Source organism: Ambystoma mexicanum, chromosome 7p, assembly GCF_040938575.1.
Source record: "Ambystoma mexicanum isolate Mex_15411 chromosome 7p, UKY_AmexF1_1, whole genome shotgun sequence".
In the NCBI taxonomy this organism is placed as follows: Eukaryota; Metazoa; Chordata; class Amphibia; order Caudata; family Ambystomatidae; genus Ambystoma; species Ambystoma mexicanum.
Genome location: NC_090939.1, coordinates 448,456,744 through 448,483,565, shown reverse-complemented (window position 1 = coordinate 448,483,565; position 26,822 = coordinate 448,456,744). Strand labels below are relative to the sequence as shown.

Below are 26,822 nucleotides of genomic sequence, written 5' to 3'. Positions count from 1 at the left end.
AAAGACAGATCAGAAACAAAACTGATACTGATTTTTTTCTATACCGAGGATTCCCGGACTGATGACGGGGAATATTCATGAGCATGTGAATCCATGCCAGACCCATGGTGGAGAACAACAGTTACAGGTAAGTAACTTGTTCCATGTTGGCTTTTGTTTGGCCATTATCAGTCAGTGTTGTTGAGGCTAACTTCGATCCGACGAATTGGTCGTTGTTCGTGTAAGTATTTGTTGGACGGTGCAGTATTGCTGATGGTGAGAGGAGGGATGTGGAGGGTCGGCGGGAGGCTTCGGGTGGGAGGCGCAGTCCTTACCCCCAACTGGCCCGTAAGTGAACTGTTGCAGGAGACGGTTCCTGGGGTCTCCAGGTTGTCAGTTGCAATTCCTCCCAATAACAATAAACTGTGAAACAAACAAATGCTGTGCAATGGGCGTTTGGGGCCTCCCATTGACCTTGCTAAGCAAGGGGCCCTAGCAGCTTCCCATGGTGCCCGGCCTTGGGGTGCCTGTCTTCAACGATCTTCTCCGGAACATGACATAAGTTTTTCGTGCTTGGTGTTGGTGCCGTTGACTTCGATTTGGTTTATGGAGGGTTTCTGCTTCTGTCTCTTTGTGGGCGCGCCTGGGTGGAGTTAGATGTGGAGCAACCCGCCCGGTTTAGGAACTCGTTAGCTTCTTCTGGAGATTGGAAAAAGTGGACCTTTCCCCCGTGCTGGATTCTGAGGCGAGCTGGGAACAGCATTGAATATTTGATCTGGTTATCTTTGAGCCTCTGCCAGGTGGATGAGAAGGATCTTCTCTGGGATTGAACTGTTGGTGAGAAGTCTGGAAAAAAGTGGACTCTGTTCCCATCATGGTGTATTTCCCCCTTCTCTCGGGCCAATCGGAGGATTGAGTCACTGTCCTTCTAGTTTAGCAATTTGGCAATTATTGGCCTGGGGGGCCCTCCCTGGATGGGTTTAGTGGAGGGGATCCTGTGCGCTCTTTCTACGACAAAGAGGGGGGAGAGCGCTTTGTGGCCAAAAAGAGTGGTACACATTGCCTCGACAAAGTCCTCCATCTTCGTTCTAAAGTGGCTTTCTCCCACTCCGACGATCCTGATGTTGTTCCTACGTGAAACGGCCCTCTAAATCTTCACACATTTGGGATTCTAGCAGGGTGAGTCTTGACTCCAGGCTTGTTGTGCCATCATCTAAGCTGGACACATGTTGCTCCACCTCATTGAGCCTCTCAGAGTGAGTGTCCAGTCAGTGCTGGAGGAGATCTACCTTTGAAGCAAGACCGTCCATCTTACTATTTAGACTCCCTATGCCAGCTTTCAGATCCAGGAGAAGAGCCTTAATATCGGTGGACGTGGACGTTTCTTCCATTTGGAGTTCACTGGCCATGGGGGTTTCTGGTTCCTCTTGTAGTCGTGGGGTTTTGGGGGCAGTGCCTGTCTAGAAATTTAGTTTCCTCTGTGATCTATCTGTCTTCCCCATTGAGCCTGCTATTTTATGGTGATGATTTCAATTCTGGTCTGCGGCGGTAGCGTAGAGGTTGTTACCCCTCGGGGGGACCGTGGTTTATGCCACGGAGAGTGTGATGGACAGCTCGTTGCCTGATGCGCCTGTGGGGCTTGCGTGTGCAGCATGACTTTGTTTTTGGGAGGCTTCCGCTGAGTATATATGGGCTTACTGTTACGGTGTTTGTCGATCTGAGAGCTCCGCTACCCCTGGAACAGGAGTCACCTGTAGCTTGCTCTTACTGGCTCTGCTGGGTTAAGGTGAAAACCGCTTCTCCACTATAGCTGGAAGGAGAGGTTCGAGTTTGCAGGTGTTGTGGCTGGATTGTCAAGGGGGGAGATCTGGTTTGGGTGCTCTTCTAGGGGGACAGTCGTAGTTTTGGAGTCAATGGGAGGACTGCGGAGAGAATAGCCGATGATTGGTGGGCTTGAGAAGACTTGTTTCTGGCCGGGTCTGCTGCCAGGCGCCGGTCTTCCAGGGTCAAAGTCACCCGTTGTTATGGCCAGGGGGGGTGAAGTCTATGTGTGACTTTCGAGCGGGATGGATCAAAGGTGGGGGTCCAAGCGTGATCTCAACCCGTCCGGGTTGTAGTGCTCTGAGTTCACGGGGGGAATGGGGGGGTAAAACCTTAGGCTGGAGCTGCCTGCCCCCCCACGCACGCCCCGTACCTGATTGATCGGCAGTCGGTGTCCACACTGGCAGCTTTCCTGGGTCTTCCGGCCGTAGGAGGAGTTGTCTTTATGCGCGGCTTCAGGGCTGCCATGCCGCGGCTCTAACGCTGAGGCTCTGCGACCCGGGTCCCTCCACCATGCGTCTCGGGTTTGGTCGTGAGGGTGAGGGGGGAAGTTCTAGGAGCGGCGCTGGCCTCCCACTCGCCCAGCGCACCCTGGCTGCCGTCAGGGATGTAGTTGTGCCGGCTATGTCCTTCGGGGCTGCGGCTGCTGATTTCTCCCTCCGGCTCGCTTTACGATGGTGCGCCGGCGTCCTTTGCGCTGCAGGGTGATGGAGAGGAGGGGGGGGAGTGGGAGTGGTCGCTTCAGGCTCGTTGCTGCCTGGGGGCTCACCGCAGTGTCAACCCGCATATCCGCCGCGGGGGTCCGCAGACCCTCCACTCCTGCTCCGCTCACGGGCTGGGATTGTCACTGTGCTTCCCGGCTTCTGGCGGGCCCACTCGTCTCTCGTGCTCCCAGGTCTGGGAGACTGCGTTTCCCACTTAAATCGTGCGATTTACTCCGGTTTTCGGTATCACGTTAGGGAAACCTTCTGGCTGGGTGGAAATGTCCTTGTCAAGGCAGAGGAGATCCGGATTGGTAAGGATTAGGCAGGATTAATTTTAGGCCGTGTGGGAGCTCTTTAGAATGCGGCCATCTTGTTTGGCCCTCTAGCACCCTCTTGCAATTGGCTTAAGATGCAAAGACTTAAATGTAGCGTCGCTAGACCAATCTGCTGCCCTCAAAATGTCCTGGAGGCTGGCGCCTGCCCGAAAGACTTTGGATGCCATAGCGCCTCTCACTGAATGCGCCTGGAAGCGTGTCATATCAATGCCTGCGAGGGTCATGACTTCCCGCATGCATCTGACTATAGTCGCTGCTGCTACCGCTTTAAAAAGTATTCTGCACATAATTAGCAGTTGAGACACGCCTGGCAGCCTCCCTTCGTCCGTCCTAGCTTCATATTGCTTGATACATTGAGCTATGCATAATTTTGGCTGCTGCTGAAAATAGAGACATGAGATCACTGACGAGTGACCCTTTGTCCTTTCTCACAATCGAGAAAGACACTCCGTCAGGCCCGAAGGTTTTCCTGTATACCTTGAGTGTTTTCACATCTGCCACTCTCCGATAGGACCCCAGACACAGTAGCATAGCTAGCTTCACTGATGGCTGCTGGTCTGATAAGTCTCTGTAACAAGGCCAATCCCTAAATAGCCGCAGCACTGCGTTGACTTCCCACAGCTGGGTGTACTTGGTTACAGGGCGCATACAACTCTTCACGCCACGCAGCAGTCTAACTACTGCTGGATGTTCCCCTACCGGAGCCCCTTCCAAAGGCTTGTGTCCTGCTGAGATGACTGACCTGTACACGCCTACGATCTAAAGGGGCTTAAACAGGATGAAAAGATCACTGGCTGCACCATAGGGAACATCTCCTACATGCCACCTCTTAGCACTGGAGGGTAGAGGGGGCCTGCCATTGTTTGATCAACTCTGCAGCTGGTTCCGAAATCCCTGACCGGCTTTATCTGCTCCCGACACGCTAGCAGAGGAAGCTGGCCTGTCTTCATCAGAGGATAATTCCCTGATGGGTCCGACAGGAGATCCTGCCTGAGAGGAATCACTCGCGGAAAATACAAATTTTCCATCAGAACTGGAAACCACGCTTGCGATTTCCAGTTTGGGGCTATTATCACGGCTTCCACGTTCTCTCTCTTGATTTTCGCTAAAGTCCTGGCTAGCATCATGTAGGGGGGAAAAGCGTAGTGAAATGCCCCGCCAATGTCTGAAGGAAAGCGACTGCCCCTGAGCTTCTGGGTCCAGCCTCCAGCTGAAGAACCTGGCTAATTGTCTGTTCAATATGGATGCAAAAAGGTCTGTGTCCAGTGGGTCACAGAGGGCTGCTATCTGAGCAAACACTTTCCTGTGAACCTTCCAGTCACTGGAATCGTGTCAGTAGCACAGGTTCCAATCTGCCACTATGTTCTACTCTGCCGGTAGATACTTTGCAGTCCTGGGATCCTCCGGTTGAGGCAATAATCGCCAGAAGCCTTTCACTAGCTCTACTGGAATGTGGGACCGGGTTCTCCCCAGGCGGTTGATGTACTGCACTGCAGAGATGGTGTCCACCCTGAGAAGAATGCAACATTCCGCTTTGTCTTTCCCAAATGCTTTTATTGTGAACAAGCCCACGGGAAGGTCCGGACAATTGATGTTGAGTGATAACTCCTCCTGCAACCACTTGCCACCTGTTTCCAGGTGGCCGCACCTTGCTCCCTAGTCTGCTCTGCTTGCATCAGACTCTATGATCAGTCCCGGGGTGTCGGGGTGTCTCCGAAGATCGCCCACCCGTTCCAGGCTTCCATGTTCTGAAGCCACCACTGTAGCTCTGATTTTCCCTCCTGATCTAGGGGAACTAACTGATGGTACCTGAGGCCTTCACACAGGTGCTGAATCTTCAGTCTCTGCAGTGCTCTGTGGTTCAATGGACCAGGAAAGATAGCTTGTATGGAAGCTGCTAAGAGACCAACTATCCTCGCTAGGGCTCAGAGTATCTCTGGTTTCGCCAACGCTTCCCTCAGCTCCTTCTTTATAGCCCTCATTTTGGGCACTCGTAACTCTAGAGTTGCTTTCGTGGTGTCTACTCTGAACCCCAGAAATTCTAAGCGTTGACTGGAGATGCGCTCAGACTTTTCCCAGTTTATTAGGAACCACAGGGAGGTAAGGAGCTGGGATACCCATTGCATCTGTTTGATGAGGGTCTGACTGTTGCTTGCCACCATGAGGATATTGTCTAGGTATATTATCATTCAGATACTCCTCTCTCACTCAAGGCTGCTGCGACCGGTCTCAAGGCCTTGGTGAAGGCCCAGGCCACTGAGGCGAGGCTGAAAGACTGGCATTTGAACTTCCACACATGCTCACCCCAGCGGAAGCTCGGATACCTGCTTTGTTCTTTGGCTCCTGGGATCATGAGATAGGCATCTATCAGATCCAATTGTACTAGCCAGTCTCCTTTGCAGAGTATATCCCTGAGGAGGTGTACTCCCTCCATCTTAAAGTGCCTGTAAAGCAGCCACCCATTGAGCTCCCTTAGGTTTATAACTGGTCTCACTTTCTTTCCTTTGTACTAGAAACACAGATCTTATGAATGCTGGAACTGCGCTGTCGTTGCGTTCTGTCGCGCCCTTGTCTACTAGCTGTCGCAGCTCTCTCTAGGAGTATGCACTCTCGCCGCGCTTGAGCTAACTGGCGGGGTCTGCCTTGCTGGATTGACTCTGCTGTGATCTCTAGCCGAAACCCTGCTACTGTCGGAAGTAGCCATACCTCGCTGGAAAGCTCCTGCCAATAACTTAAGCAGAAAAGTGTCCTGCCTCCCACGGGGGGATAGACTAAGGCACTCCTTATCTGTCTGGGCTCCTGTGTGCCCATAGTACCCTCGCCCTCGACCACCAGAACCTCACGCTGGGATAAAGGCATCCTGTTGCTGGGACTCCCAATAGTGCGCTCTTGGGTCCTGAGGTCTGTTCTGTGAGTGGAAGCGATCGGACGCACCTCTACTGTGGCCGGTCCCTATAAAAACTCTTGAGGGGAAGATTTTTTTAATGTAGAACTGTGCGCCCCCCCTCCTCGAGTGCTGAGTATGTGCCCACAAATCTCCCCATTTCGTTGGCGAACGCCTCGCCAAACAGAAGGCCCTGAGCGACTTTGTCTGCTCGTAAGAGGCTAGGTCTGCTAATCCTGTTGATTTTCAAAGGTAGACTCCTCCTCTCCAACGACAGGGCGCAGTTTGCGCTCCCCAGGAGGCACACAGCTCTTTGTGCCCAGTTAGCTAGCGTGTCTGGATCCTCTGGTTCGCCCGTGTCCCTGGCTCTTTCCACCAGACCCATGATCTTTGCTATTGGCTCTGTCATGTCTAAGACCTTTTCTTGGCAACCCTTCCAGGTGCAGTCAATGCCTCTTCTAAGGTCCCTAGAGGCTTTTGATATGAAGGTGATCATTTTAGGATCTAATTCCGGGATCTCAGCTACCTTCCCGGGAAGGTCTGGGCAGGTACACTCCGATTGCATCTGCAATTTTAATACCTTTTCAATCGGTTTGCGTAGCCTTTGAACCATGTATGAAGTCACCTTTGGCGATGGAAGCCAGTCGTTCGATCTTGGGTGCACAATCGACTCAGGGTCGAACATATCCGTCCCCTCTTCTTTGGCTTCCTTCAAGTGCTTCTCCTTACACTTTCTCTTTCCATCCTTCGATTTCAGTGATGATGTGTAGTCTGACTAATTGGACTCTTAGGAGGAGTCATCATCCCATATATTTTGCGCCCCTGGGGGAGGAGGTTGGAGGCTCGGCACGGTGAAATGCTTCAGGAAAGCCCCTTTAAGCTTCTCAAATGTGTCGACGGCCTCAGGAGACTTTCTTTTTCCCTCCTTTAGTGGACCCGGGGGAGTCGAAGAGGCCTTCCACTTGCTGGTCAGGTCTCTCCCCTTATGAGCTGCCTCTTTTTGAGGTTGGCTGAAGAACATGCTGTTATCTGCTTCAGGGTCTTTTTTCTTAAGGACATCCCCAAGTAGACACTCCAGTGCTTCCAGTCTCTCCTGTAGTAGGCACACTCCTTGGGTTACCGCATCCACCAGGGAATCTCCTAAGATTCTTTTAAAACTAGGAGCCAGATCTGTATCCTCATCAAAAACCACCTGGTCTTGACTCCCCACCCTCCGGTTGTCTGACTCCATCTTATGGGTCTTCCTAAATGATATGTAAAGTGCCTGGACAGGACAGGCTGAAGGGCACGTCCTCTGAGACGAGGTGTGTAGAGTCTATGGGGATATAAGCACTACCTTTTTCACCGCCCACAGTCTTATGTGCTTAGTGGATTGTTGCCCTCTGATTGGGGTATTAAGAGAGGCTCCTTGTGATTTTTACTTGATCTGCTCCTCGTGCTGTTCTGGAGCACTCTGCAACATGGACACTTGCAGATCGTGTCAGCTGCTGTGGGGGCGCTCGCACCGCAAGCTAAATAGGAATGATCCGGGGTCAGGCGTGTGATCCGTAGTGTGCTTCATATGGAGTGCACTTGCTCCGTGAGACCAAAAGATATAAACATGGTCTTGTTCCGTGCTCCGGTGCCTACTTGCATCAGTAATCTGCCAGGCTCCGTCCCTGCAAACGGGCGCATGCGCGAGTGTGGTGGTGCTCGTGCACCGCGTCTCCCAGTTTATGCGCATGGCTGAGGCAGGACGAACAGATCGCTCTGCTTGGTTGCTATGCAAAGCTTCATATTTTATAGAAACAATGCAGATGGGTGCCCAAAACGTGAGTTAGTTCGACTGCGTCTGAGCTAAAAAGTCACCAAAGTGGCGAACAGGAGAAAGTGTGCGCTCGCAGTACGCTCACCCTATACAAATCATACATTGCACAATAATAAACATAAACGCACACCGTACATAAATGCTCAATGTCTGCTAGATATCTGAAGGTGCCTCTCGAAGGGGGCAAAACCAACACTATAGCATGCAATTTGCTCCAATAAGCTGCAGCTCAACAATTGATTGAAAAGAAGAGGAAAGGACCTGGGCAGGAAGTGGCATGTAGGCCCAGGGACAAGAAATGTACTATGGACTACCAGGGGTACTGGAACCCATGGGATGTGTAGTTTTCAGTTTGGTTTGTTCTGTTTTGGTGTTTTAAACCTTAAAGAAAATATACAGATTTGGATCTGCTGGAAGAGTACAATAAAGGAAGTTGAAGCATACTGCTTGCCTCCGGTCTTGACATAGAATTGCATTTCAGTGATCATTCAGGCTGTTGGTTAATTTGTAGTCATTGAATCGAAAAACGCTGATCACGTTAAAATCGAGCATGACATATGTCAGACTGATCCCTTCACGAGATCAGTGGAGGCACAGTCATCCACATTTTAGCTATGTACCGCTAGAAGGCTGATAGTTGGGAAGAACAATGAATCATGTGTTAGGCTTTCACTTGTGATGGTTGTTTTGACATATAATACATGTGACAACTTTGAGTCCTGTTTTTAGGGATTATTTTTATAGTAGCTTCATTCTGTGTTGTCGCTAATGTTATATGCACGTTCTTTATAGAGGAAGAACTTCACAATCTACTGCAGCCCTTCTTGCTAAGGAGAGTCAAAGCTGATGTAGCTTTAGATCTGCCAAAGAAGACTGAAGTTGTGGTGTATCATGGAATGTCGGCAATGCAAAAGAAATTCTACAAAGTGATTTTGACAAAAGATCCAGGTACACAAATTAAACTGAATATGAAATTAAGTAATCCTTGTGATATTGTATGAAGTATAATACATACAGTTGTGTACATGTCTTTGACAACTATTGTGTATTGTAAGGTAAGACAGAAGCGACCCTGAGAGAGAGAAACTGAAGATGTCCAGTCTACGTGAAAACTATGTGTGGACTTCTTGTCTACATTTGGTTTTGCCTGCTAGTATTGACAGCAATCTTCCACTCTTCAACTTTGTAGAAGTAGGGCACCTGACTGATTCTACTCAGAGCAGATGGGTGAGAGTGTATGCAAGAGAGCATGCAGACCAAGAGAATTGGTCATTCTGAGTTTAGAAAGAAGAAACCTTGAGAGAGAGAATATTAAGATGTCCTGTCTACGTGAAGACTATGTGTGGACCTCTTGTCTATATTTGATTTTGCCTGCTAGTATTGATCCCAATCTTCCACTCTTTAACTTTGTAGAAATAGAGCACCACAAGGATTCTACACAGAGCAGGTCAAGGAGAGTGTAGGCAAGAGAACATGCAGACCAAGAGAATGGCTCACTTTGTGATGTTTTCCTTACTTATATTTTTTTAGGGGTTTTTAGTTTGTGCTAAGTACTGTAATGATCATTGCAGTTTTCAGTGGTGTCAGTTTAAGGCTGTCCTTTGGCTGTAATATGATGTTTATATCTGTTTTTGTTTTGGAGATTGTTTTGTGAGAGACTGTTTTGTGGAAGGTAATTTATGAAGGAACAGTTAACATATCATAGTTGATTTATTTGAGGAGTACAACATGAAAAGAGAACGTTTAGGTGGCTGAAGCTTGGCATTAAGAGTTTAGGTGTTTTGTGTTATTGGGAATGTGAAATCATATTCTGTAATTTAATGAGGCTTTTTGATGTGGGAAATACCAATTGAAATTGAAGGTTGACTGGTGGAATTTTTAAGGGTGGCAGGTGCACCACAAGACACGTTATGTTGTGCTCTATTGCAGTGTTGGGAGGATGCACTAGCTACCCCACCATGCTAACCACAGAAGGATGGGTTCGCTCTTGCACCCTCTTTACCATCCTTTTATCTTCTCCATACTGTGAGAACCTGAAGGTGTCTCACCCACTAGTCCCCAGGGATCTGTCATCCAGGCGGCTAGGACATGGCCATTGCTTTTGGATCCAGTTCCTGGGGGTGGACCAGTGCAGGTGGATCACCTGGGCGAGGGGTCTTCGGGGAGTTGGACACCGGATGGCGAGACACGGTATTCCCTTCCCTGTAACACCTTTTCCCCATCCTACCAGGTAGAATACTTAGGAGCTCAAACTCCCCAAACTTTCACAACACAAACACTTTCTCATGGACAGCTCGCTATGAGAGAAAACGGACTAACACCCGAGTCGTATACCTGACATGTCCCAATACACTGGCCAGGCAGGGTCAGGCAATTACTGACCATCACGCAGACCTGACTTCCATTACACTTCCTCACACGGATAAAAGGTGGAGCATGAGAGCTGACTCTGAGCAAGGCAAAGCACACGAGGAAGGAGCAGTTCCGAGATGGCAGTTTAATACGAGGAGAAATACGGTGAAACAGGGGATTGCAAGGAGGGAAGTGCCCTTGACATTTTTGATGAGGAACCGTTACTTTCACAAAACCTTGAGAATAGAAAGCGTAAGACCAGGAAACCAGGCTGAAGAATCCTGCATTGTGTGTCGGAGGTATCCGGGTCCTCCTGTGTCGTTAATCAAGGTGGAGAGAATCGCCTGCTGCTGTGGTACTGTCTTTGGCTCCTACTTCAAAGCCGCGACATTGAAATCAACACAGCCGGTGAGTTGGGGAGACCAATACCAGGCCGGTCTGTGTTGAAGCCAAGGTTGCAAGCGGCAACATTGTATGATGAGCGCTGAAGCGAACAGTGTATGAAACGCATGTGATAACCAACGCGAGTAAAATTGAACAACAAATGAGTGATTGAACTTTGAAACCATGATACGATACCTTTGACAGAGTGGTCCAGCACTGCATGCGTGCTCATTCGAAGGTCTCTGTAATGTATCCAACTGAGAGGTGGCAAAAGCGAAAGAGTGGTAAAGGATTGTGAATCAGAGTGGTCCTCCAACAGGTCAAGCAAAATCCTGTGCACAATCGAAAGTCTTCGATGTTAATACAGTAAAGAAAGTTGATGACGAAGTAGATAAAGTTGGTCCGAGCCCGAAGCAGGGAGATCAATTGAAAGCTTTGGGTTAAAGCAAGTTTGTGTTAAAGTGAATTAAAATTGGTCTGAGTCCAGCGGAGGGAGACTGATTGAACATTGTGTTGAAACGGATCTGAACTCGGCTGAGGGGGATCAGGGGTGAACCGTGAATCACCCGAGAAATTGGATGTATGGAAATCCTACGAGCATTGTGTTAAAAGGGATCTGAGCCCAAAGGAGGGGGATCCGAGGTGAATAGCGAATCACCTGAGAAATTGAGTATATGTGAAATCCTAAGAGGAAAATAACTTATTGTTTGTCGACTTCAGGCCCTCTGAAAGAAGAGATTTGGAAAGGCAAAGAGACTTGGCACGGAAGGCCCTGATGCTAGTGTTTGAACTGCACCCTCGTGCTAGAGAAGACGGAGACTGTGCTAAGCTCGAGTCTGCCGCCTTGTCCCTTGTTAAAAACGGGATTGCACGAAAAGATCGAATCTAAAATGCTGAATGCACGTTTAGTGTGCATTCGGCATGGTAGATTAGATCAAATCCCATAATACGGAACAGGGGAGCGGGGGTTGCAGGGGTGTCCCCCACTCCCCCAGTTCGGTATTATGGGCTGCGGGGGTGTCCCCCACTACATTAAAGGCAGTGCGGGGGACAAACGGACAAAATCCCAAAGCATCGAATGACAAAATTCAGGCAAGTGGGCTACGCAATTTAGGAATTTGATCTTTTGGGATACGTTATTTTAATGTACATCCGCTGAAAACGTGGGGAAGGGAGGCCAAAGGCCTGAATATCCGAACACCTCTTTCTTTTACATAACATTGTTTCCCACACTATTTGTATTTAGAGGTAAGGATTGACGATAGGTTTTTCTGGTATAGGCCCTTTTGTTTTGACAAGACACCACTAGGACTGCGTTACTATTATTTGATGGTCGTAGCTTGCTCCCAACTTTAGATTTAGGATAAGACAGGCGCTTTTCAAACCCTTTTTGAAGTTCAACAAACACCTTTGAACTGTGGTCACTTGTGTCTGTCTTACTGTTGATACCATGCCTTCCAAACACTGCTCCCTTTCTATCCAGAGACTAAGGTGCAGACACCCTGATCAGGGTCACAGTATGCAAACTTCCAGACACACCAGGCTCTCCGGCTACTACAGTGGTGATTTGGCACAGTATAAAACCCTTCCAATGTAACATAACATAGGACCACAAGAAACTTTTATTAAGGGACAACATAATTGATTTATATAGATATGGTACTGAATAAGTTACTGTCCCTTTGATAGACTCCCAACATCAGAAAATATGGCCGCTATTACAGAGTACTTGTTATCCAAGAATGTGTTCAGTTTGTGATGGCACCACTGGGTCTCAAGGGTCGCAAGGAGGAGGAGGGCTCACCAAACATGAGATAGTTGCGGTAGAAGCGCAGAATGATATCCCCCCCACAGATGTTCAAGACTTGTCGGAAAACCAAGATGGCGGCCTTGCCCCTCAGAAGCTTGGTCCGCAGCTAATTGTGGTACTGTGCTTTCAGTAGATTGAGTTAACCCACAGTCCACCAGTCACCTAGAAGAAACAATTATGGGAGCCAACTGAACACACCTGTAAAAAGCCCTGCCTGGGAGATCGATCAAAGCCCCATATAAGCAGTGGAAATAAAGGAGAAGTGTGACTTTTTGGAGAAGGCGGAAGTTTGTTAGAAGGATGTTGGAAAAAGAGACTGGAGTTAGGAGAGGAGCCAAGGCATAGATGTTAGGGGAGCTAGTGAGGATAAGGAGGTGTTAGCAGCCAAGGAAAGTGTGATGGGATACACTAAGGAGGTGGAGATGGTGATACGAGCCAATGAGAAGGTGACGAGAACCTATTGAGGAGCAGGTGGTGAAGGAGAACATCAAAATGGGAGATCAGGAGGGTGAAAGTTATCAGTAGGAAGTAGAGGAGAAATTGATGAAGAGAGAGGAAGATGATAATTGCCAGGAGGAGGAAGAGACCGGTATCGTGGTGAGAGAGAGGAAAGAGGAGGAGGAGGAGCTTGCTGAGAAGGGCACATAGGTCCAGGAAGTAGCTGGATTCCCAGTACAGGGACAGTCTTTCTTAATGCACATGCATGAAAGGTGCATGTATGGTGACAATACCAAATGAGTACCACCCATGTTTGCAGCCACTGAGTGCAATTCCCAACATAGCAGCACACTTGGGCAGCACGACATTTGGTACGCTCCCCCTTGTGTTCAAGAACTGCCACACGTAGGATTCTTCCCTACTGCTGGATGGTCCAACCTCTTCGTCCATCTCCTCCTCCTGGCCCTGATGCCTTTATACCACTGTCTCCTTCCAGTCCTCCATCTTCTCCAAGTGGTGGTGATGGAGCTGCAGCAACAATTGCTGACATTTTTCCCTGCACCTAGTTCATGACTTCTCATTGGACGATCTATGCAGCAATGACGAGAAGAAATGGGAGGGTTTCTTGGAAGAGCGTTGTTCCACGGACAGATACTGATAACTTGGTGCCTTTCTCTCGACTATCACCCTCTCAACCTGCGGCGTTCCCCAAGATACTAACCTATCCCCCTGGTTCTTCAATGTTACATGGCTAACCTTGCACTTGTGATTGCCACCTTCACCTCTAATTTCCAATGTTATGCGGATGACGGGCAACTATCCTTCAGGCTACCCTCAGTCGCCTCTTCCTCCTCACTCATACCCGACTGTCTGTCCGCTATACAGTCTTGGTGTGCTGCAAATGACCTTTGTCTCAATGCCAGTAAAACTGAGATTTGTTCGCATTGGGACACCAGCTCCTCCTTTCCCCCTCTCACTCTGGCCTCCATTCCTTGGCCCTGCACCTACCCACACCTGTGAGGCCAAAACCCTTGGGGTCATCTTCGACTCCACTCTCTCCTTCTCCTTTCACATCTCTGACATCTCAAAAAAGTCTATCAATTAATTACACCTCCTCAAAGGCACTCTACCTTTTCTCACTTTCCCCCAGTGGCTCACTGTCTCAAGAGCCCTGCTTCTCTCCAGGCTGGACTACAGCAACAGCCTCTTCCTCAACCTCCCTGCTTCCGCCCTGCGCCCTCTGCAACTCATCCAGAACAGAACCGCAAGACTTATCCTTGGCCTCAAGCCCAGTCAGCGCATCTCGCGGGCACTGAAATCTCTTCACTGGCTCCCCGTGTTTGCAAGGATCAAATTCAAGACCCTTTGCATTGTCCACAAGGCTTTCTGGGGCCAGGCACCTACCTACCTTCAATGCTTTTTTCCTAAATACTGTCCCTCTCGAGCCCTCCGCTCATCTACCTCCAACCTTCTGCAAGTGAGCCAGTTCTCCAGACAGAGATTTGGAGGGCGATCCCTTTCCTCAGCTGGTGCCTCCCTCTGGAACAGCCTCCCTTCCACCCTCCGTCTTGAGTCCGATATTCTTACATTCCGGAAAGTCCTCAAGACCTTTCTCTTCTCCTCTTCCTTCTCTCTCACCCTACCCTGCTAAACTAGCTCTCAGCTCTTCCTTCTCTGCCTCTTTTTCACACAGTTTACTGATTGGCCGCCTGGTGTACCTCAGTCTCTCACAGGTCCCAGGCACCCCTGCCAGTCCTTCTGCACTTGCGTCAGGACCCTCAACCCCCCACAGCACTTGTAAAAAAAACCTTGAGAGCTTTCTCTCAGCACTTCACCAGTCTCCACCGACTGGGTGCACTTGGTCCCCTTCCCCTCCCTGGCCCTTCCCGCACTTGCACAAGCTGTATACAGCCCTGCCTGAAGATCGTTCTGTCTGTTCTCCCTTGTCTTCACCCCTTAATGGGCACTTGGAAAAAAATTCAGAATTGCCGTCAGGCCTATTTGCTGTATCTAAACTGTTAAATGTATCATATTCACTTAATCTGGCTTAGCAGACCGTTATCGTCTCAGAAATTCAAGGGCTCTGAGCGACTGTTGTTTTTGCCCCCCGTGTTCCCACCCTCCTTGAGCGCTTTGAAACACTGCCTGTGTAGAGGCGCTATATAAATAAACATTACCATATCATACCATGAACGTGTTTTTAACATTGTTGACCCTTACAGGCCACCTGCCCTAACCTTTACCATTTGACATGGCAAAGGTCTACATTTTGATTTGTTATACTGACAGTCGTAGTAAGTGTTAGGGAGAATTCTCTGTAAGGATAATTTCCCAAACCTAGTGAGTCCCCCAGCAGCTTTGCTGGATTTGTGGGGTTTATTTTTTTCTCTCCTGCTAAGAGTGAGATTCTTTTGCTCCCACTCTTAGACATGATTTGAGGTGTTCCTTTAACTTTCCATGTGTTTTATGGGCTGTGGGGTCTTTTACTCCATAGGGTCTCATGTGTTTTTTGATGTGGGTTACACTGCACCCTCCGTGCCGTAACCCAGGGGTGTCGTAGCGACCCCCATCATAGATTCCATACCCTGGGACTGACTACTGTCTCCCAGGGCATGTAAAGTCACCATTGGCTTTGCTAGTCCCAAATTATGAACAGAAACCAGTACAAACCATCATATTGTGGACGTACTGGTCGGGGCAATTCGATTGCCCCGGGGTCTGTTGTTCGAGGGGGCACGTCTTCATCCCCCCTGATCAAGTTTTGGCTGGTGGCAGTGGATACTACTTTTTATATTCGACCGCAAATATATCTCTATGGGATTTTCCCATTGTTCGAGGCTACCAACTTTAATTATTTAATTCTAATAGCCTCGAACATACTGCCGGTTTATTTAATTAATATTAATTCACCGGTTGGTATTTTTTGCCAGAACTCGATTCTAAAATGGCGTTTGTGTTCTCTTCTGTGACTCCAACCCAGGTCGAGCCCTTTGTTCCACTTTTTGGCAGGCTTTTCCACAGAAGCCTCCAAAAGTGGTGCCACTCTGTCTGGGTAACACAGGGGATGTGGGAGGGGTTTTAGGCACCCTGGACTGAGTTACCTTGGTAACTCAAGTCTCACTCTAGTGTGATTGGCCCAAGTGGTGAGCCGGCCGGCTCACCACTTAGCATGTGTGATTGACAACTAGGCTGAGTGAATGGGGGTGCTGCATAAAAGCAGGGCTTTGGTGACTGGAACTTCAGAAGTCGCCACAGGACCTAAGAATCCGAGGAGGGAGAAGCTGAGCCGACCTGCAACGACGACACCACCGGTGGAGCCCTGCTGAACCGTCTCACCACTTTTCCCGACGACAGAGGAGATCTCCAGTCCGGAGAGTCTTCTTCCTTTGACTGGTGGGGATAACCAGTTTCGCCTTCTTTTCACCTTCCTGGAGCATCTCGTGGCCGCCTTGCCCGTGCCAATCACCCCGGCAACCGGAATACCACGGTTTACCACTACTGCGAAGAGAAGGGTAGTGCCTTTTAACCGGAGAACTCCGCGGCTGGTTTTTTCCCTGGCAGTGCAACAACCTTCATCTTTCCCCCACGGCGAGACCTCTTCTTCCTCTGGACGAAACACCGACTTGCACCTGCTGCCAGGAACAACTGCCCCCTCTGGAGCTTCCTTCACACTTAAGGTACTGTGTCCCGCCTGGCTTCCCTTGCGACAGATTGTTCGGGGTGACAGTAAAGACTCGACTTTCTAACCTGGGCTAGCCTGGGACGACCTAGCTAACTTTTCCTGACTTGAATTTCATCCTTTTTTTGCGAACCATCTACAAGACTCTTTGGGCATAACCCCACTGTGTGAACCTGGACCCCTTCTGTTTGCTCTCTTCAAGAGTGGGCCTTGCAATTGACTTCCTTGCTCTTCAGTAGAACTCTGCCTATCCTGCCTTACTTTGGTTCTTTGTAAAAGTATTCAAACTTGTGTGCTTCCTTAACCCTGCCTTTTTCCTCCCTTTCTTTACAACTTATTAGAGTGTCATCTTATGTTAAGCACTCACCTCTGTCTGAAAATAAGTGGTGTTTCTCACTAAGACTTGTCTAATAAGTGAATAGGGTTGTATATATATAATAGTGACTTTGTGCTGAATTTACTCACCTCGTTTTTGCTAGTGTAAATTACGAGTGTGTTTTTAAATAAATAATTATATACTTTTACACAAAAGCTCTGGTCAGTGTTTGTTTATGCTACTGTGTCTCTGTGCCTATTGTGTATACTCTGCATACTGCCTAACTCTTCTTGAGGGAAGTCTGACTGCTCAGCCACAGCTACCAAGTGAATCTGTGTGGTACAGACTGCTACCAAGTGGGTTTACTGCCAAATACCTGTGGTCTTAAATCTTTTGCAGTGGCCCCTAAGGGAACTGCACAGGTTTCTGCCTAACAGTAAGATATATGATTTCGGAAACCCTTTCATTTCATGTATATCGTAATCTTTGGTGGTCTGGTGAAAAGTCATAATTGTGCTACCCATATGTCATCTTTGCATAGGGGAATGTTTATAGAACATAGAAATAGAGGTAATTGCTCATTTAATGCAGAAATTGGTAGTATTTTTAAATGCAGACTCCAATCAAGCTTTGATATGAAATGTGCTGATACATTATTTATAACGCGCTTAATACCCAGCGGTTTCTAAGCGCAGACCCGGCGATCGAACCTTTGTTTGCTCTGTTTCGTCTTGCTTCCAAGGCCAGCATGTTGCCCCTGAGCAATCCTCCTGAGATCCTTTGCCCTTGAATCCATCCATGTATGCAGAAACACACTTTTTAAAATGTTGCATTTCTCTTACTTGCATACGTGATCTGCTATATTAGCTATCTCATTTATGATGCCTTATGTGATGTCATCGGTGTGTGTAGGGGCTGCGCAATGAGGGCCTCATTGTTAAGGTAGCATACTTTCGAACACCTGCTGAATTTCAGGGGTTTTGTGGCATTGAATCGCCACCTTAAAGTAATTTCAAATAACATTTTTTCACTGAACTTCAAGGGTTTCATTGCCTCAGATTATTTCACCTTAATGGTACTTTAACTAAAGATCTTTCACTGAATTTGAAGAGTTTTGTTTTGCTATACCTGCTACCACCTGTAATTCTGACTTTTATTATGATAACATAACTGATGTCATATAAGTTGTTATCAATACCTGTTCTCCTGCTACGCAACATCAGATTTATCAAATATTTCGTCATTGTGTTCACTAGATAAGAAGGGATTACTAATGGTAGTGTTATGAGGAAAAGTGAGGTGGGGCTAGTGGGGGACTGTGACAAGGAAGACTGAAGTGGTGTAGTTGGGGACTGTGACGAGGAAGAGTGAGGTGAGGGTAGTGGGAGACTGATGAGGAAGAAGCAGGTGGGGATAGTGGGGAACTGCAGGGAGGAAGTGTCAGGTAGTGGGATACTATGGCGCGAGAGTGAGGAGGTGGTAGCGGGGTGCTGTGAAGTGGTGGTAGTGGGGGCCAGTGACAAGTGTGATGAATCCAATGTAGTCATCACTGATCTCCCGGCAGTAACCTCCTCCGTGTGGACAGGGGACGGCAGCCGCTACCTGATCCAGACACTGGGGGCAGTTATATGAGGGATGATCACATGGGAGGAGACAGCCTTCGGGGAGATGCCTTGGCTTCATTGATGAGACATGGTATCCCCCATTTTCCCTTGAAGATAATCCTTACATATCCAATACTCTTGTGGCCAATTGCCATACGTCTACACCTCCCCCTAGGAGAATAGAGAAAACCTTTCCCCAAAGCATATAGACCAAACTTCCATCCCTGATCTAAAATGTGGAAACAACAAGACCACCTTTTCCAGTTCTAATTATCAATCACATAGAACTGATTTACCATTCAGAACTATTGAAAGTGATTTCCGAAGACGTTTACACCAACCGCAACAATGGACTCCTTTTCCTAGAATCACCCGAATACTGGGACATGGTAGAGGGAAAGAGCTGTGCAGAGCGGAAGAAGCCAGAAGCCCAGTGAGCGCACTAGTTGTTTTCTGAAATGTGCCTATGAGATTTAAAGACTAGAGGCAAAGTGTTAGAGGCTGCTGCTGTTGGAGATAAAAAGTCTCAGCTCACTGCGAGGCTTGAAAAGATTGGAAGCACGAACCGGTGTGGTGGAGCCGCGGGGCTCACCATCCAAGGAGAAGAGAGGCGCTGCAAGGACAGGTATAAACGGCAGAAATGGCAGGAGGCAGTGCAAGCATCTTGGGCGTTGGCTGACTGCAGAAAGCAGTACATTTCCTGCCAGAACCATAATTGAAGCGGGCATGCCGAATCGAAGCTGCGGACCGAAGAGAAAGCTGTCATGAGAGCAAAGTAGGTGGAACACCTTTGCCGCTTGACCGGGAATAAGCCTGAGAACACCAACAAGAGCTGGTCAGTCAACCCAAGGATAGTGGGGACCGTGGGCTTATCAGCGACCGTGCCAGACACAAACAATAGTCAGTAGAGCAGCAGAAGGAGAGCAAGCAAAGATCCTAATTATGAAACAATGAAGTGTATTGCAAACAAGACCCTCATCGGTATGTGAATGTATGGAATGCAAATACATGGGGTACCCAAATCTAACAATGTAGCAAGAAGATATGATATCCAACAAAGGGGATGCACAACTATGGAAGTAGAGAGAAACATTGTGTGAATACAAGAAGTCCTGGTAGGAGAATATACCAGACAATTACAAGTGCATGAATATAAGATACCCTGGCAGGAGAGTATACCTGGCAATTACAAGTGCATGAACATAAGAAGCCTTGACAGGAGAGTATATCAGGACATTACAAGTTTGTGGGTATAAAAAAGGCCCTGGCAGGAGAGTATGCCAGGCAATTCTAAATATATGAATGTAAAAAGCCATGGTAGGAGATCATACCAGTCAATTGCAAGACTGTGGATACCAGAAGTCCTGAGAAGAAATATCAGGACTGTGTTGATTAAAAGAGAAGGAGTAATTTCCTGTAACGAAGGCATACCAGGAGCCCTAAAAGACACACTTATAAAGATAAATGCCCTTTGTATGTGACAGTGCTATTGTATGCCAAGAAAGACACAAGTAAATAATCATTTGTGTTGAAGGGGAAATCCAGGGGAAGGGAACCATCCTCTGAAACAAGGACCTTTTTCCTTTTTGAGAACTTTTCATTATTGAAGAATAATCCAGGGGAAAGGGGATCACCCTCTGGAACAAAGACTATATGTCCTTGGAGAACTTTTGTGTTGCAACTATTTATTCTTCCTTTACAAATTCTTTTTTCAAGCACCTAAGGTTAAAAACATTTCCCTTTTCACCTTCTGGTTTAGTTTATAGTGTGGGGGTCAGAATGGAATTTTTGAACACAAGGACAGTTTTGAATTTCACATCCTGACACAGACAGATCCTTAGTTTCTGTTTTAGGTAGGGAAATTCCACTTGGAGCAGGGTCAGAGAGCCCTTTTCCACACTTTTATTTTCAATAAACGTATTTACCAAAAAACATGTCTAACTTGTGTCCGAGTTTCATTCCTGATTCTTCACACACGGAAGAGTTGAAGTGGTGATAGTGGGGTACTGTGACGAGTAAGAGTGAGGTGGTGTTAGTGGGAGACTGTGACGAGGAAGCGTTACACGGTAGTAGTGGGGGACTGTGATGAGGAGGAGCGACATGGTGGTTATGTGCGTCTGAAGAGAAAGAGTGAGTCGGTGGTAGTGGGGGACTGTGACAAGGAAGAGTGAGTTTTTGGTAGTCCGGTACTGTGATGAGGAAGTGTCATGCTGCTAGTGGGTTACTGTGACTAGGAAGAGTGACATGGTGGTAGTTGGCACTGTGACGAGGAAGAGAAGTGTGGGGGTAAAGGTAAGATTATTATTGGGTAATGGGACGAGGAAGAAAGATGTGGGCGTATATAGGTCACACTAGCTGGGGTACCCGGCATTGCCCGTGTCTTGATAGAGTGGTCTCTCATGTGCCCTGGATGATGTGGTTTGTGTCCTCATGTCAGCAAGTCTTGCTTCAGTTTGCTCTGGCATCTCTATTGCCCTGGAGAAAGTTGCTCTTGTCCTCTGGGTGGCAAGTCATGCTGCTGTTTGTTGTTGTGTTTCAGAAGCTCTTGATATTGATTTTCGCTTTGCATCAGATGGAGCTTTTCCAAGTGATGTTCATTTTGTGGGTGGCTTATTTCCGTCTCTCAGTGGCTTCAGCACATTTGAGACGATGTGCAAAAAAGATTGATTGTGCTCTCTTCTTGTGAATAAACTTAAGTAAAGTGTATGCCATATTTGGAGTGGCGTGATAAAAAAATAATTTCACTTTTTTTTAATTCCCTATAAAACTGCTTTAATAAACACTTTCAAACTGTGTACAGTAGTAATATATTTCAAAGGAATAACCAACACATCGAACATTTTTCTTCAGGCACTTTTCCAAATGTTGCCTCCTTCTAGAACCTACTCTAGTGAATCGGGGTGAGCATCAGTAAATGAGGGTTGTAAGTGACTCCGATCAAGCAATCCCACTAAGTCAGTGCCCTGTCTGGGATGCCCAAGGGAAGCCCTTATTTATGTATTTTTATGGCAAGTTATAATCTGGATGATGCACCCTTGTATAACACCCCTCTCTTAGAATCCCCCTTGACCCCACTGAGCCAATAAGTAGACTTGTTTTGCAAATTTAAAAGGTTTATTTGAAAAATTAAATGATATATATATATATATATCATACTTCTATAAATAAATTTAAAATGGATAGTACACTTGTGAATATGAGCAGTAATCAGCAAGAGGTAATCCTACAGTAGCACAGTTCTTGGTTACTTATGAATAGGAATAGAAGAATAAGGTGGGAAAGAATGCTTTATATGGTTCAAGGACACGCAATGATGAATGAAATGCAGTACAGAAAATAACTTGATATGGCTTCAACAAAAGACAATGTAATCACTTTTCTTTGACAATTCACTCCCCCCTTTATGCAATATAAAGAGATGGAAAGAAGAGCACACAGTTCTCAGTAATGCAATCAAATACAATACGAAATTCAGTTCCCCCCCCCAGCAAGCTTAGAGGAAAACAGGTATAAGTTTGAAACACAGGCCCAAAATGCTTTGAATGTGAGAACAATGAAGTGAGAAATGTGCTAAAAATGCTTTTAATTCCCTCTAGAGGTTCAGGGAGGGTGATATCTAGTTTATATTAGTTCAGGCTCACTTTGGTAATGCTCTATGAGCAACTAGCAGGTTAAAACGAATTTTAGCAAAGGAAAGCAAGGAGCTGCTGATTTTTACACGTGGCTGAAATTGTGCAAAATGTCAAATTGCGGCAAATTTAATTGCGTGCGTCGAGCGTATTTACGGAGGCCCTATAAGGAGTAGCAAGTCGGTTCTAGGTTCGTTGGAAATCCTAGAATCTTAGCTTTAAGATAAATTTCGGTCCTAGCACAAACGGTTCCGGATATACGGACGATTTTGTGAAGGTAGTTCGGATTTGAAATTTAAAAGTTCAAAGTGACAGTTTTCAGTTTTAAAGATGACAGAATGACACGATTCTAGGAGGCAGTTCTAATAGGCTAAAATAGTTTGGATTAGATTATTTTAAACTAAGAGATTGGTTTTGGCACAGTGAGTACTTGCACTATATTTTTGAAATAAGCCGCCAAGGTCTGGTCAGGTTGGACGTGACTTCCGGCGGGTGGTTCTGAAGTCCCGGCTATCTGGGTCAGCTCTGCTCTCTGGGTCTGTCAAGCACCGGTTCTGCTCACAACGTTTTGGTTTGTGGTTCTCTCTGGTTCCGGATACAGCACTGCTTTCTGGATACTGCTACAGGTTCTTGCAAAAGTTCTTGGCAAAAAATTCAAACAGCTCGCCCGGCTGTTGAATAGTTTGGTTGGTTTTGAGGCCTGCTGAAGAGGATTCAGCTTGTGGATTCAGGCCTCGCTGCTACAAATTCTGGAGTTAATTTCTGCTACAGGTTCTGGAGGTTGATGGATTTGAAGTCTGGATCTCTGGATGTGAAGTCTGAAGTCTCCCGGCAAAGCGTCCCGCAAGAAAGTGGAAAGTGAATGTCCCTATCTGTCCTGCACTGTCTGCTTTTATGTGTTTAGAAAGTGTGTGTGTGCGTGGCATAACTGAGCCTGCCCCTCTCTACTTGTCATTGGCCCAATTCTCCCCTCTCCCATTTTTGGGGGAAGGAAATGGATTGTCATCATGATGAGGTCTGCTTATGGGTCAGAGGATCCTCCCCTGGTCCATTTTCCCACAAATCTATATTTGATTCAAATACATATTTCCCAGATACACAAGTGGTTGACATTACATGTACATATTACAGATGAATTAAGATAGGTCTCTGTTCAAGCCCCATGTTCCTGCGAGCTGGGATTCTGAAATGACAACATTTTGCACTTTTTGGTCGGTTTACCAATATCGGACATTTACCGAAAATTACACAAATGTGCGGAAGGAGTATGGACATTTATTGATGAAGTGTCAGATTTTTAACATGCAGACATTTGGAGTAAGATCCTATTTTCCGCTAGCAACCCCCCAGAATACACCACAGGGTCCTAACACCTCTTAAAACGTGCACAGAAAAATCACAAGAATAATGATATTACTTATATAATTCTGACAAGTCCGTACTATGAATTATCCATCTTTTTTTAAAATTATGCTCTGGCCCAAAGGTGTGTGGTTTCCCCCAAGCAAAGGTGGAGTTTCTGGTTTGTCCACTTCCCCCAAGCTCAGCTTGCCCTCACAGGCACTGCCCCTCCCAGTTTCTCCCAAGAGGAAGCCACTTTACGCCCCCCCCCCAATATAACATTTGCCTGAGTCCAGGACAGGGCTTTGTTCAGTTTCCTGTAGTCCCCACTCCCCTAATTCAATCAGAGAGGTGTCATCTCCTTTTGGTCCTTTTGGCAGGGGCAGCAGGATGCAGCCAGGCCTGGGAAGAGTTGTTGAGCCAGTTCAACTCCTGTCGGGGGTAGTTGTCAGGCAGAATTCAGTTAAATGTCACTTTAGTTCCCATTCTTCAACATTCAACCCAAACTTACAATTTTTACACATGCAGCTATAATGCTGATTCTAAGTTCAAAACCATGACATTTAACAGTTGCAAACTATGTGACACTCAAAAGTAGGTCACTCATTGAATTTAAACATTTCGATTTTAGTGGCTTTACCCCCAAATTCACTTAAGCTGCTGACATCCCCAGCTATTTTTTTATATATACATTAAATAATTACTTCCTTCCTTCAAGTCATTTCAGAATATAGTTTTACATTGTATCCACCTCTTAGCAAGTCTTTCCTTGGCCTGGTTTGGTTCATCTATTCAGTTTTGCACAAAAGCCTGGTGGTTTTAAAACGCCGGCTTTCTGATAGTGGTGAGCACCGGTATTGCATCCATTTTTGACATTAAGAAAATGAATTCCCCACAGTTCTGGGTTGCTTTTGGCAATCAGCATTGCCATTCCCAATGGTTTCAGGCTACTGTGTGTGTAGCCCAATGGTGGTTTTAGGCAGTGCCCTCCTGTGCTCACAACATAGGCAAAAATGGGTGGCAGCCTATTCTTCATGTTTTCCCTGTGCACTCTCTGGGGAGTTCTGGCCATCATGATGTTTTCAATGCCAGTAACGCACAGTTTTATGGTAGGGCTTGGATGCATGGGTAAAAACATCCCACAAGCCCCCTCTCTTGCGATGGCCATTCTGACTTTCACTGATGGAACTCGCAAGATCTGGGATGTTCGCCTCATCTTCTTCCAGTTCCGTAGATGGCACAGTTCAGCATCTTTTCCTCCATCCGGTTGGATCGATCGGTTCTCCTCGCCTGTCCTGATGGGAATATTGGGTGGTACCCCGGCCCCTCGGATCTTTGCTCCCGGTCTCTGGGTCGTTCTCCTTGGTCAGTCTCCATGGTTTCATCTCTCCTAGGATGATAAAGCAAAAGCGGCAATACCTATTCGTAGACATTTCTCCACCACTATTAATGTTGGGGCGGCATATACATTTTATACATCAGGATACATTTTTCAGTCTTATTTTAAAACAAGATATAACATGACACATTTTTCTTTTTCAGATCATAATATTTTAGAGACTATGTGGGATATTTTAGGATGGGAACTGAATTAATCTGGAGCGGTCCCCTCTGGTATTGCAGAGGACTCCTCCAGTTGCTGCAGAGTGTGCCTGGGACGGCAACACTTTAGCTGATTTATATGTACCCACTTGTCTTCCCCTTCCGCCAGACTACCTTTGGGGATGCAGATCTTATAGGCTACAGGGGAGATTTTGTCTATAATTTCAAACGGTCCCTTCCGCGTAGGCAAACATTTTCGCTGTTTGGCCTGGTTTCTTTGGAAATTGTATAGATAGACCCGGTCACCCAAAGTATATTCCTTCCTGGTGGTCTTCAGGTCGTAGTGGGTTTTCATGCTATCAGCTGATCTTTCTAGATTCCGTTGAGCATAGGCAAAAGCATGTTGAAGGTGTTTCCTTAAATTCTCCACATACTCATGAGTTGTGGAGGCATTTATCAACGTCTGCTCTTGGCTCCTGTAGAGCAAATGCTGGGGAAGCACCATCTTGCGTCCGGTCATCAACTCAAATGGTGACATTTTAGTTGCAGGTGACGGGGTAGATCTGATGGCCATTAGGACCAGAGGTAGTTGGATATCCCAACTTGGCCCAGAATCTGCCACAAACTTTTTTAAGATGCTCACAATGGTTCAGTTGTATCTCTCCACTGCTCCAGAAGAAGCTGGCCTGTAAGCAATATGCAGCTTCCTTTTGACCCCAAGTATCTCCCACATCTTTGTCATTACTTCACTGGTGAAGTGGCTACCCCTGTCTGACTCAATCCTTTGAGGTAGACCAAAACGGGAAAAGATGTGGTTAATCATCAGGGCAGCTACTGTTTCTGCCTTGCAGTTTGGGGCCGGGAGACATTCCACCCACTTGGTAAAAAAGAGTGTAACGGTCAACATGTACTTGTTTCCTCTAGACGAGCGAATTACAGGGCCTACAAAGTCGATTTGCAAATCTGACCATGGCAGTGTCATCCCCCTCTTTTGGAGAGGCGCACGGTGTGTGAGGGATGATGGCTGAAACTGTGCACACACAAGACACCCCTTCAAGTATTGGTCGAGGTCCTGCCCCATGTGTGGCCAGTATGCAATCTCTCTTAAGATCTCAAGTGTTGTGTGAAACCCCATATGACCGGCGGTGGCCGCATCATGGGCGTGACTTAACATCAGGCTTCGGAATGAGGTAGGAACCACCCACTGATCATGGCCAGCTTGGGATTTCCTTACCAACAAACCGTCTTGGATTCGGAACCTTTTTGGACATTTCATCAACACTCTTAGGTCCTCTTTCCCAATGTAATCGGTATCCGTCAGGGGAAAGTTCTCAAGGTCCTCAATGTGTTGGTAAAACTTACCAATTATTGGATCCCCCTTCTGAGCTGTAATCAAATCAGCATCAGGGGTCTCCTTACTCCATTGTGCAGTTGAAAGATCATTGTGAGCATTTGTCTGGGACCTAGTGATAGCAGTGACCTGGATTTCCCCCAACAGGCACTCTATTTCTATTAGATCCCCTTGGATGGCCCTGGTTTTGGCCAGCTGATCAGCTAAGTCATTTCTAGTTTTGTCTGGTCCTTCTACTTTGGAATGACCCTTGATCTTCTTCCAGTAGATGGTCATCCCATTCGAGGTGACCAGATCATCAATATTTTGGATTAACTTCCCATGTTTCAAAGGTTTGTTATTAGCACATAACATGCCTCTGGTTTTCCAATTAACCAGGTGCTCCACGAACCCGTTCCGTACATAATCCGAATCTGTGATTATGACCAGTTTGTGGAGTTGATGTTGGACAGCAGTGAGGATGGCTTGATGCACAGCCATCAATTCTGCCACCTGACTACTTCGGGGACCAATTTTGTATCCAGCGGAGGGTTCTGGAAACTCCTTCACCCATGCATTCCCTACGCCGGCCACCAGTTCTTTCTCCCCGTTGTTGTCAACATGGTACGAGCATCCGTCCACATAGACATTGGGCATTCCCTCACACTAGTCTTCTTCAAAGACTTTGTGTGGGGAATTAAGGTATGCCTCCATTTTGTCCTTGATTTTTAGACTTTCGTCCTCGAGACAGTTTTCTCTGGCACAATCATGCAAGTCGGCCAGACCTTGCACAAGGGGACTCTTCTTGTTTTGGCCATATCTGACCTCCACAGGAAAGCCTTGCATTGACAGAATCCAGGAAGTAAT

The 26,822-nt window shown here is 47.0% G+C and overlaps 1 protein-coding gene across 1 annotated transcript in view; it reads left to right on the top strand.

Moving 5' to 3' along the window:
• CHD1L (chromodomain helicase DNA binding protein 1 like) overlaps positions 1-26,822 on the top strand; it is a 1,245,724-nt gene that overhangs the window by 218,546 nt on the left and 1,000,356 nt on the right. Inside the window, exon 8 of the mRNA XM_069636461.1 lies at positions 8,323-8,478. Within this exon, the coding sequence (XP_069492562.1) occupies positions 8,323-8,478 (156 nt within the window). The remainder of the gene's footprint in view (positions 1-8,322; positions 8,479-26,822) is intronic.